The sequence below is a fragment of the Chiroxiphia lanceolata genome, chromosome 3, assembly GCF_009829145.1.
Source record: "Chiroxiphia lanceolata isolate bChiLan1 chromosome 3, bChiLan1.pri, whole genome shotgun sequence".
Classification (NCBI taxonomy): domain Eukaryota; kingdom Metazoa; phylum Chordata; class Aves; order Passeriformes; family Pipridae; genus Chiroxiphia; species Chiroxiphia lanceolata.
Genome location: NC_045639.1, coordinates 51,948,779 through 51,961,529, shown reverse-complemented (window position 1 = coordinate 51,961,529; position 12,751 = coordinate 51,948,779). Strand labels below are relative to the sequence as shown.

The 12,751-nt window shown below is 36.4% G+C and overlaps 1 protein-coding gene across 16 annotated transcripts in view; it reads left to right on the top strand.

The window, feature by feature from the left end:
• Positions 1–12,751, top strand: part of SYNE1 (spectrin repeat containing nuclear envelope protein 1) — a 298,629-nt gene that overhangs the window by 120,749 nt on the left and 165,129 nt on the right. For all 16 annotated transcript variants that reach the window (XM_032684535.1, XM_032684534.1, XM_032684533.1 and 13 more), the window contains 9 exons: positions 1,480–1,683; positions 2,626–2,833; positions 3,574–3,686; positions 4,366–4,571; positions 5,602–5,757; positions 6,866–7,157; positions 7,853–8,025; positions 9,950–10,259; positions 12,061–12,225. In XM_032684535.1, coding sequence (XP_032540426.1) covers positions 1,480–1,683; positions 2,626–2,833; positions 3,574–3,686; positions 4,366–4,571; positions 5,602–5,757; positions 6,866–7,157; positions 7,853–8,025; positions 9,950–10,259; positions 12,061–12,225 — 1,827 coding nt within the window. The remainder of the gene's footprint in view (positions 1–1,479; positions 1,684–2,625; positions 2,834–3,573; positions 3,687–4,365; positions 4,572–5,601; positions 5,758–6,865; positions 7,158–7,852; positions 8,026–9,949; positions 10,260–12,060; positions 12,226–12,751) is intronic.

The following is a 12,751-nucleotide window of genomic DNA, read 5'->3' as shown; positions in this document are numbered from 1 at the left end:
CACACCTATTTCCAACTACTAAATATGATAAATTAAAAAAAAGTAGATCGTACCTACAATAAAATAATTTTTGCTGATATATAAATGCAAATTTGAAAATAAAGCCTAAAAACCATAAATGAATAAAATAAATATCCATAGAAAACATAAATATCCAAATTATTTGTCTACATTAAGCGCTGAATAAGTAAACTACAGTATGATCAGCTCATATACTAAGAACATAACAATTCTTTAATAGAATGTTCAGTAAGTGCTCATTTAGGAGTCTTGGTGAATGACAGGTTGACTGTGAGCTGGCAGTGTACCCTTGTGTCCAGGAGAACCAAGGGTATCCCTTTGTTGTGAAGAGTGTGACCAGCAGGTTGAGGGATGGGATCCTCCCCCTCTACTCAGCCCTAGTGAGGCCACATCTGGCGCTGTGTGTCCAGTTCTTGGCTCCTCAGTACATGAAAGACAAAGAGATACTGGAGATCCACATCCAGTGGATAGTCACAAAGATGATTTGGAGTCTAGAGCATCTCTCTTATGAGGAGAAACTGTGGGAGTTGGGCCTGTTTAGTCTAGAGAAGAGAAGACCGCAAGGGGATCTCATCAGTGCATGTAAGTATCTCAAAGGCAGGTACCAAGAGGATAGTGCCAGACTCTTTTCAGTGTCGAGCAACAGGATGAGAAGCAATGGCCATAAACAAAAGCACAAGTTCCACCTCAACACAAGGAAGAATTTCTTTACACTGAGGATGGCAGAGCACTGGAACAGACTGGCCAGGGAGGTCGTGGAGTCTCCCTCTCTGGGCACGTTCAAAATCCACATGGAGAAGTCCCTGTGTCACCTCCTCTAGGTAACCCTGCCTTGGCAAGGGGGGTTGGATTAAATGATCTTCAGAGGTCCCTTCCACCCCTAATGATTCTGTGATTCTGATTTATGTATAGTGTCTTTTTTATGGCTGATTTGATTTACTTTTATTAGTAATATGTGCACAGCTAACATCTAACTATAATTTCACATACTGCTGTCTTTGAAAAGGTTAATGGGCAATAGTCTAACTTATTTTTGTACTGTCTTCAGTTTTCACCTGCCTTACACTGAGGTACTTTAGGCCTCTCTGCTCTTAAAATTCACCAGTTGATCTTTTTTTTTATACAGCTAGTTGAATTTGCATCATGTTCTGTATATATGTATATAAATTAGTAAAGGAAAAAGATCAACTGTTTAATTTTTCAGAATTGAATAATAACTTCGACAGTTTGCAGTCTGGCTTTTTATAGTCAGTATCCCTTCTTTGGATTACTGTATATCTAAGACTGAATCCTAAATGGTTGACATTTTTTATTTATGTAAGTATCTCAAGTTACAGCTGTAAAAAGAGAAAAATTATCATTGTGTGCCACTTTCCTACCTTCCATTTTGCCAATAAGCATTTACCATAATAAAAGTTTTTTTATTAAATGCTTTAATACCTAACATTTTGTTTTTAGTTTATAGAATCAGATTTGAGGCAGAAGTTGGAACATGCCAAAGAAATGTCAGAGACAGCAAAAGAGACACTGAAAGATTTCAGTACTCAGAAGATGGAGTTACAGAAGTTGATTGGTCAGATGACAGACTGGTTAACACAAGTGGAAGAGATGCTGTTAAGCTGTGCACGTAAACTGGATCCTGAAGTTCTAAACAAAGTAAAGGTTGGTGCTGAAGAAAATTAATATGCTTTTTCTTATGTAGTGATCTTTGGGTTTTTTTGATCAGAACTTTTGTTAAGCATTATACTTTAATTTTCATTTAGTAAAAAAATATATATCTCCTGCACAGCTTCTAGGATATTAGCAAATAATACAGCACTAGTTTTTAGGTAGTTCCACCAATGAACAAAAGTTCTGATTTATCAACTTTATACAAATCTTTTAGAAGATTGTAATGAATAATATGGACTTCGTTGTGACAAGAAGTGGTTTTGTTACATTGAACTTCTTAGTTGTTACTCCAGGATATTTGCAAGTCCATTGACTCCCTTGCAATATAAGTTATGAACTTACAACTCATCACATTAAAAGACACTAAATCAAACTCAATTTTAACACAAACTTCTACATCAGACATCCTCCTTAGTCCTCATATATAGCAATTTTTTTGTCTGCAACCTAGGCTTTCTTGATTGCATACAGTTATGCACATCATAACATGACAAATCATACAGAGATTTTTCTGAGTGAGAAGATGTTATTGTTGATAGAGTAGCCAATTCACATTTAATTTTCAGACAAATGTTCCTTTTAAGTCAGATATAAGGTCCCTATCATTCAGAAATCCCACCAAATACTAGTGTCATATTGCATATCACATGTACTTTCAGACTTTGCTCAAAATAGCTATTGCTATTCAGTATGCCTTGAAATTTCTTTATTTCTAATAGAGTAATAAATCATGAGAAACAACATTTTTCACATTTCTATGGTGGCTCTTTAATTTCAAGGATTCATCTCACTTGGAAAATTCGGGAAAGGTGATCCATCATTGTGTCTGGGACTTGGAGGAAAGAACATATGGGAGGAGAAGAATGCTTGAGAAAAAGAGGGTTCTTTTGTTTCTTTACAAGTACTGTACTTATGTTATAACTTTATTTTCAGGAAACACAAAAAGACCTTCAGCTTCAGCAAAGCAGCATTGACTCAATGCGTGAGAACCTCAACAGCCTGTGTCGCAAATACCATTCTGTAGAGCTGGAAACTCTTGGTGGCACTGTCACTTTATTGATAAAGAAGTTTGAAGCTGTGAATCTGCTCTGTTCCAGAACACAGGCCAGACTGCAAGAGTCCTTGGAAAAACATTTTCTCTGTGAGTCTTCAGGCTTGTTAGCCCACAGCCATGAATCATTCTGGTGTCTGCCAGAGTCTCCAGTGATTTCACTTGCAATGTCAACTTTATTTTTTGTATGGAGCCTTTCAAAAAGTCCTGTTACCAAATGTTCATCTGATAATGGCTGTGAAACAAAGCATTTGACATAAACAGAACTGAACTTTAACCATTGCATATATAATGTAGTAGGCATGTAACAATGTAACCATGTAATATGCATGAAAAGGCGCCTTTCTTCACTCTTAGTCTTCACTTCTTTTGTATAAGTACACTTTGTTTATTTGTCATAAAGAGATGGAGGTGTTTATAGTGTAAAAGTACCCATATGAAGTATTTTCTGGGCTCATTGGATAGTCAGTGGAGAAAAATAAGCAATTTTTAATCTTATTTATTAAGATATTATTAAGATATTAATCTAGATTATATCTAGCATAAAATTGGGACATATCATAAATTGAATAGGCCCATCTGTTCCTGTTGACTGCAAAGGGCAGCCTAGTGTGACTATTCAAATTTGGATATTTACAGTGGAAACATCTACCTTTTTGTGAAATTAATCTCACTCCCCATAGTTATTGAAGACAACGAGACTTATCTTGTTAGCTTTTACACACTGTTCCTGAAGGATAAAAGAGTTGCTTAAAACAGCTGTATAGTATTGTGGATAATGCTGTGTCTCACAAAAATATTCTCTTCTCTATACTTTTTTATTAAATAAGATTCTGTGCAAGAATTCCAGGAATGGTTTTCTGGTGTGAAGGCTGCAGTGAAAGAATCATCTGACAGGTCTGGGGACAGCAAAACCATAGAGGCAAAGCTACATGACTTGCAGGTATAGTGAACAAATTAAAAAAAACCCCAGTAATTAGCAATTTAATATAGGTAACCAATTATATCTCTAAAATAATTTGTAGACACTAACATATTTATTGGTTTTGTTTTTAAAAATTTAATATAAGGATTGTTCAAGGCAGCAATATGTACGGTAGAAGGAATACAGTGAAAACTGTGTTCACACTTCTGAGGGATCAGAATTTAATTTCTGGAAGGTTTATATGTAACTAAACCATTCTTGTTTCTGATTTTTAATATTTTTTCCTTTTTTACCTTCTTTCTCTTCCTTTTTCAATTTTTCTTTACACTGTTACTTAACACTTCAGATTAACACTGATATGTCAAAGCTTATATGTATATACTTTCGGTGAGACAGAACATAAATAGCAGACACCTACTGTAAACAGCCCTAATTCTTGAAATGTGTAATGTCTTCAGGACATGATTAAACTATCCAGAGAAAACCATGACTACCTTGGGATCAAATAGAAAAATTGAGTGCTGTGAATTGTAGCACCACTTATTAAAATTTTATATGAACTATCTGCTCAGAATTGTTTCCATAGCTAGACATGGTTCTCATCTTGTTGGGGAAATCGGACCACTTCTCATAGAAGTATTGTTTATCTTTAGTTATCAGATCTTGCATGTTTAAACTAAATTCTTTCCTTATACAGGGTGTGCTGGATTCTGTTAGTGAGGGACAGAACAAATTAGATGCTGCCTGCAAGGAGGGAGAAAATTTGTATGGTTGTTTACCCAAACCAGTTGTGAGCCATATTCAGGAGCAAATAGCAAAGTCTAAGGAGAACTTCCAGGAATTCCTCAACCAGTGTCTGAATGACAAGAAGGCCCTGGAAGCTTGTGCCTCACACCTGGAAAAGTAAGTAATACCAGTAGTCACAAATGGAGTGCATGAAATTGTCTGGCTGCAGAACTGTGGGGCAATATATGAAATTACTTCCAGTTGCTCTAGTCCTGTTTGCTTTTTTCTTTGGAAATGTTTAAGAGAAATTGAAGTTCTCTGATGAAAATGAAGCAAGAGGTCTTGCTCCAAGGGTATCGATTTGGTTAAAGAGTGGACGGTCAGGGTCATATATGCAGAAGTTCTCTGTAGCTTATGCAACCCCAAATCAGCCGTTGGGATTTCAGTAATTTAAATGCCATTTCCTGGAAGGAAAAGGTGTGATAAGTGTTCAGTTTCTGCATTGGAGTTTGAAGATAGTTTGCTTTTTATACAGCACGTGCCTGTTCTATCCCATTCCAGATGGACATAATTACTAAGGAGCTAATAAGAAAACACTCTTAAATTACTGCTTAGGGCTGGAGTTATGGGAGTTAAAATATTTTCAGATCTAGCTAGATTCAAAACTCTTGCTAATTGAAAACAGTGTAGCAGTAATGGGTGAAACAGCAGGATGAGATTGTGTGCCTTCATTAAAGGAAAATGTTTTCAAACTTACAGCCAGAACTTGTTTTGCTGAGTTTCGAGCACTCAAGATTCCAGTTCTCTTCTGTTAGAGAAATTGAAAACACAATGCTTCAGCTGTTCGAAGTGTCAGTGCTGACAAAAAGCTCACTTTTACCCATTTTTCATTCTTAGACTGAATCATTATAAGATTTTGGAAAAAGCTTTCTTTTCGTCTGGTTTTATTGAATCTGGTAATAAGTAAAAGCACTGTCACTTTAAATCTTGGAGGCTTCTGTTCTGCTTGTAGTTCCCATGATTTTGCTGAACATTTTTAGAGAGTTGCTGAATATTTTTAGATTAGTAGTCACTGCAGAATTATGTTTTGTGTACAACTCTTATTCTCAACTTATGAAATGGATACCCAGTCTTGTGGATATTAACTTCTTACTAATTTTACGGCATTTGAAAAGTATTTTTAAGGGAGTATGTATCTGTTCCATAGCTTTGAAGATCAGTACAAGAAACTTGGCCTGTGGATGCATGACATGGAAGAAAGAATAAGCACAGAAGCATTAGGAGAGAGCAAGCAGCTTATTTCTGAGAAGAAAAAGGAGGTGCAAAAAGTGGAAAAATTCCTGGAAGAGTTGCTGAATTCAAGGTATATTGAAAGTACATTTTCTAAAATACTCTCACTTTTTCCTCTGCTAAAGCAACAGTAAAACTGAACTGTCTGTGAATAGAGGGTGAATCCAGATACTTCCAGTTTTAAGGAATTTCAACAAACTCCAATATTTGGTGTTGATACATTTCTTACTAAGAAAAGCTTATCATACTTCATTAATAAATGGAAACTGAAAAATATAATTTTAAAAAATAAATCTTGAAAATATTGCTTTTACAAGCAATAGTGAAAATTACATTTATCATTATATGCATTTAAAAATTTTCTTTCCTTCTGTCCTGCAACACTCAGCTGGCTTTATAAAAGCTCAAATAGTATCCACATTGGCTGTAGAATCTTTCTAAAATTCACAATTAGCCAATAGATGATGAAGTAATCGCTGTTTTGAGTACACAGTGGTTTTTTCAAATGCTTTTTTTATTATCAGGTTGCTGAAGATAGAACAGAAATAGTAGTCAGTTGTTCAAGCCTCACAGCATGCTAAAAACAAACACCCTGTCACTCCCTATTCCCTTGAGACTGATGCAAGACATTTTGGTCTGAGGCAAATTCCCTGTAATCACCAGATATCAGGAAGGGTGATCAACTAGATTGAGATGAGCTGAGGCTGTATAAACCCAGTTTTAATCCCTTTTACTAACCCTTTTACTGAACCCCAGAGTCAGTGTCTAATCCTGGAAAAATGGCCTGACCTTTCCATCATGCCTTCCTACCTGTCAAAGACTGTAAACTTCTTAGAAGCTTTAGCAGGTGCAAAAAGGTAGCAGTTCATGTAGAACTGGAAAGTTTGACAGCTGAAAAGAAAATTAAGTTAGCTTTTAATTTAAATGTGTAACACAAAGATTTCAGCATGATCATTCTGAGCTACAAAATCTGCATAAATGGCACTGCACAGAAGAAAAGATAGTAATCAATACACACTGCTTATATTTGCTTTCAATCCCTCCTAGATTATTTTTTCTTTTCATTTTTAACTCTATCACTGGTGAAGTAGGTGATTATAACAGCAACCAATAATTTCTGATAGTTTCTATAATAATTTATGCTTTCTGAAACTGATTTCCACTCTCATTGTTTTTTTCAGGGAATCTTTTGATCAGTTGTCCCAAATGGCACAGACTTTAAATGAAGAAGGCCATGGTGCGGGGAGGGAAGTGCGTCTGGCTTCTCAGCATCTCACCAATTATCAAAACATGGTCAAAAGTGTCAAGGAGAAGCTGCGAACATGTCAGCTTGCACTCCAAGAGCATCTCACTCTGGAGGAGGCATCAGAGAGTATGTGGTCATGGGTGAAAGAGGTTCAAGATAAACTGGCATCATCACAGAGCACTTTTGGTAGCAAAGCCACACTGGAGAGACGACTGACACAAATTCAGGTAAATAAGGATCAAACTAGAGATTACATGTCAAGATTAATATTAGGCGTGAGCCATATCAGTGGAAAAGGTATATTTTTATATTTTATTCTTTTATAGTTATGAAGAAGAAGAATTTAAGGTGATCTTGATAAATTGGGATGGGAAGTATGAAAAACAAGATGAAGTTTAATGGAGATAGGTGCTAGGTATTACATTTTGTAAGGAATAACGAACTAGGAATATGTATATTCAGGTCCCAAAAAGCTTTCTAATAGAGGAGAAGCCTTGGAATAATTGACAGAGAGTCTGTGGTGTGTCCATCATAGGAGGTCTTCAGGAAGAGGTTAGATAAACATGTATTAGGAAGATCATCAAGGTAGAAGATCCTGCCATGGTCTTTCTTGAGATTTCTTCTAGCTGCGTGATTCTGTCTTATTGTGCTGTGTTTGACCTCCTCATTATCTGCTGCAAGGTGAACAATATTTTAGGATGACCAATGCAGTAAAAAACCTGTATAGCTGCGGGAAAATCTACTGGGTCACCTGCACATGGTAAGGTACAGGCACTTTCAAAAAGAGGTGCCTAGAAATTCATACTGGTATGACTATCAAGGATAAGTGAGTTCAGAGAAGATGGTGTCCACTGTTTAAAGAATGACAGCTTTCATTTCTCGTCAGGTTACATTTGATATTCTGACTCATTTTGCCTCACAGGAGATCCTCTTACTCAAAGGTGATGGTGAAGTTAAGCTGAACATGGCCATTGGAAAAGGAGAACAAGCACTTAAAAGCAGCAATGAAGAAGGACAAAAAGTGATACAAACCGAGCTAGAGACATTGAAGGATGTATGGAATGACATCATCAGTACCTCAGTGAACTGGCAAAGGTAAGATAAGACTACTTGGAAAACACAGGTTTGCTGCCATCTTTGCTCACAGAGAGTGGTACCTCACTGCACGTAGAAGTACGTTCATTCATTACTGGTACGTGAGGGGAAATTTACATTGTCAGAGAGAATCAAAATTGCCTGGGAAAAATACATCCTTTTAAAAAAAAAAAGATGAGTTGACCCTATCAGATGAATCAAATTTCTTATGAGATGGTACTTGATAGTAATTTAAAAATTAATAGAAATCACACAAATGCATACAGAGAAAAATCCAGAAAGGGCCGATATTTGCCTACCTCTTCCATACAAAACTCTAGGAAGGTTTCTCAATTCTCTTTTTCATTACGTTTTTTAAATTAAAAAACAAAATCCTAATACCAACTACAAATAATCTTTCTTGCATATTAAGCTGATTTCATCTTGTTTTAACCTCAGTGGAAATGGGAATTTTTTCTTACTGTCTATATGAGACTGTTTTATATATCTGAAGGCCTCTGTCTTCTCTGTTCTAGACAGAGTGAGGTTTCTCTGTACTAATACTTTCTGGACCTCTTTCATCCTTGTTTCTTATTCACTAGATTGAAGACTATCACTAGTTTGTCTACACTTTTCTTAAAATATAATAACTGCAAGTGGGCTGCCCTCTTACTGTATTTGAGACCTTACTAATTCTGCATAGTGTATCAGTACTTTCCATTCCCTTCCTAATCCTCTCCAGAATGAGATTTTCCTTTCTTCTCAATAGTATAATTTTGCTGAATTTTGTTTACTTTATCCTCTATCTTCAAATCCTTTTTCACAGTACTAAACCTAGGCAGTTACACCCAATTTTGTATTTGTAGATCTATCTGATTTCTCCTTCCTAAGTAAGCATTATTTTCACCATAAAATTCTATCTTTTAAAAATTTCTTTTAAGAACATCTGACATTTAAATCTTATCATCCAAACTAGTTGCAGCTGCTTCCTTGTTGCTGTCATTTGTAGGTTTTACAAGCACCCTCTATTCTATCATCCCAGGCATTACCGGATAGAAATGGCTCTTGGTGAGCTTCTGCATGATCCTGCTTCCTTAGTTCTCTAATGAAAACTAAAAAATCAGACAGGTCACAAATCTGTATTTTAGATAATCTGAGTGCTAGGATATCTGGATCCTAAATATCAGTGGTGGGAGCCATGGTATGGATAAATTGGATTTTTACAATTGAAAGTGGTGCCACTTTCTTAGTTACTCCAAAATTGTAACCGAATCGCATGTAGAAAATTATAATGAGCTGTCTTCAATATGTCACTCAAATTTCAGCCAATTTTTGTCATAAAATACTGTTTAGATTAAGTTAGATCTTTGCATTTTGAGTGAAATCCTTACCACACGCTTGGCTATCACTGAGTCCAGTGGAATGAGAATTACATTCCTCAGCATAGATCCCAGAGAAATACCGTGATCTAGTAGGAGGAGCAATATATGACAGGAGAATTTGTTATAAATTTTAAATGGTACTATAGATAATTGATTTGCTCTTTCAAAACTTGGCTGATTATCTCCTAATTGACAATAATTTCATAGGCTGCTGGATATTTTATTACTCTGATCATAAAGAACTCCAGTAATGCTCAGTATTTTACTTTGCTGTGTAGACACTGAAATGTGCTTTTAATTAGTCTGAGACAGACAGATCACTCATGTAACCTGAAATAGGGAAGCACTTGCATTAGGTTGTACCTAGTAGCCCAAAACCCACAGGAATTCTAGAATAACTAGGATGTCAATTATTATAGAAAACTAAAGCAAGATGCAGAAAAAAACATATTCTAAATATTATGCATGGCTACAGACTGCGTAACAAGGTATAAGCATACTCTTTTTTTTTCCAAATGTTCAGAAGTTCTCATCTGCACTTTGTATGTTTCTTTTAATATAAGCTGCCTAGATTCTGTTATTAGCCAGTGGAATGACTATCTGGAAAGGAAGAACCAGCTGGAACAGTGGTTAGAGAAATTGGATCGCAAAGTGGAACAGCCTTTAGAACCACAGATTGGTCTGAAGGAGAAGTTTGCTCAGCTGGACCACTTCCAGGCTATTGTTTCTGAGATAGAGGATCACTCCGATGATTTACAGCAACTCATTGACAAAGCCGTGGAACTATATGAAAAAACAGGGGATGATTCTTTTGGAGATGCAGCTCAGGAAGAGCTAAAAACACAGTTTAATGACATCTCAACTGTGGCCAAGGTAAGATAAACATCTCCATTTCAAATAAATAAAATGTTTAAACCTTTGTATATATAGCTAAAAATTTGATTTTTGTAATTTTTTAGTAACTAAAGGATTGACTGTGTTTGAATCATCTTGCCTCTATTATGGTTAAGTCTAGTAAAAAATTGGATACAGTTTAGTAAAATTCAATGGAATGCAAAAACTGTATTGGGAATTTAAATTTCTATGGTTATTATTTTTGAAAAGTGAAGGCCATATATTTTATTCCTAGTTTCATAAATACAGCAGTATTTCTGATATTCTTAAAGATTTATTTTCCTCTAACTCTTTTTCATTCATTCCTAGCACTTTTTTTTTTACCCAGAAGGGGAAGAATGAAATGCCTTCCTGAGAGACAGAATAAAATGCTTCCCTGACATATTGTCAGAAAGAGAAATCCTATTGTCAAAAAGATAAATGCCCATATTTTGTGGTGTTTCAAGTCACTAAGCACTGCATATGCTATACATGTATTCTGTTTGGTTTCTAAGGAAAAACCTATGAGCTAACTGAGACCTTCTGCCAACCAGATGAGGACAGCGAAACAATTTCCCTCCATTCTCCCTTTCTACGGGTGCTACATTTTGGTGTGAGCAATGTGAACAGAGATGCATGGCTTTCTTTACTGAGGCTCTTTTACTTCCCTGGAAAGGCTATTTTGTTTGCAGTCGGGTGTATGTGGACATTTTCTTACCCTGTTGTTCCACCAAATGCATTAAGATATAAAAGCTTTGAGGATTTACTTTAGATCATCTTTGTTCAGCTAGTAACCATCCATTGTCTAGTTTTGATAGATTTTGAGAAATTCTGATAATTATTTTCAGAGGGAACAGTAGGACTTATTAATCTAACTTAGTTTTTAAAAGCATCTGTTGAATGTTGAGTTAATCAAAGTTAAAAATAACTGAGTTTAACTTTTAGGTGGTTTAATTCGAAACTGTTTTCAAGGCTCTTCAATCTAGATTAGAGTATCTATGCAGTAGTAAAAAGCTATTTTATTAGCTCACTTCACTTTTGGTTACTTCTGATAAATATTCATTAGGGCTATCTCACAAGAATATAGCGACAAATCTAGTCTGGCAGACCAAAGGCAAATCTAGACCACTATACTCCTTCACCATTTCATAGTAAGGTAAACTGATGCACTTTAAGCTTACATTAAAAAGCTAAGATAGAGCCAGGAAGCAGTTGTATGTCTGTGTCAAGGAAAGCATCCTCCAGGACTGCAGGGCAGGTAGCTGTGGACAGCTGCCACCCCTGATCTGATGGTCAAAATGGGACTCATTACCATAAGAACCTTTTGCACTTCTGACCACTGGAACTCCTCCTTTGTGGCCTTCCTGTGAGGCATCTCTATGATTCTGCTTAGCATTTGTAAATACTTGGTGCTTATAAATATTCTAAACAAGAGCTGTGTTTCTGGTAGCAATGCTGCTTCCTGGGAGTCCTCAGGAGTGATCTCCAAGACTCTCTCCAGAGTGTATCAGGGAAAAAGCCTGCTGGAGTTGCACAACTGCAGCATTGATATCTATTAAACAATACATTTGACTGTGTTAACTTTTGTGTTCATCTTCAGATGGCCTATGCTCCAGCAGAAAATGCTTGTCCAGACCAACCTGACCCAAACCTTGTGCAGTGTAGCACTGTGTTCTGCTGCTACAAGCTGTACTCTATCCAGTATGCACACTATAGAGTCAAACCAACCTTGCATACTTAAAGCCAGCATAGTATTTAAGTACTTTAATGGTCTTTTTTTTTTTCCCCATCTGAATGATAGGAGAAAATGAGGAAAGTGGAAGATATTGTGAAGGATCATTTGCTCTACCTTGATGCTGTGCATGAATTCACAGACTGGCTGCAATCTGCAAAGGAAGAGCTTCACCGCTGGTCAGATGCATCTGGAGATACACCAACTATACAGAAGAAGCTGGCCAAAATCAATGTAAGATAAGTTAGTTTTCTTCTTTAGTTCAGACTCTATGCTCTAAAATAAGCCCGAGTCAAACACTTGTGGGATCTTCAGTTATCTGAAAGCAAGCTTTCTAAGCTGTGCTTTGTTTTTCACTCCCTTCCCCGTATTAAAGATGGAGTAAAAGTATAATCAGATTTGTTAGTCACAGCACACATGGAAACAATTTACCAGAGCTGAAGCCTAGTGGCATCACAGAAGAATGTTGCTTAGCTGATTAATGAAAACGCTTCTGTCCTCATCCCCAAATATGCTTTCTCCATGAGCAGAATTGTCTGAATCAAAGTCAGGAGCAACCTTTTCTGTTCTGCATGAAATGGAAACGTGTAAAACAGCACAAGGATTGTCCTCCCCAAATACAGTAGAAATGTATGGGTTGCCTCTCTGTGTGTATTCTCTGTAGCCTGCATCTATTCTTCGATATTTGAGTGCCTAAGCAGTTTTCATATTCCTGAATGCAGCATTAAAGCAGACCGCATGTTTTGCTTGTGTCTAGTGT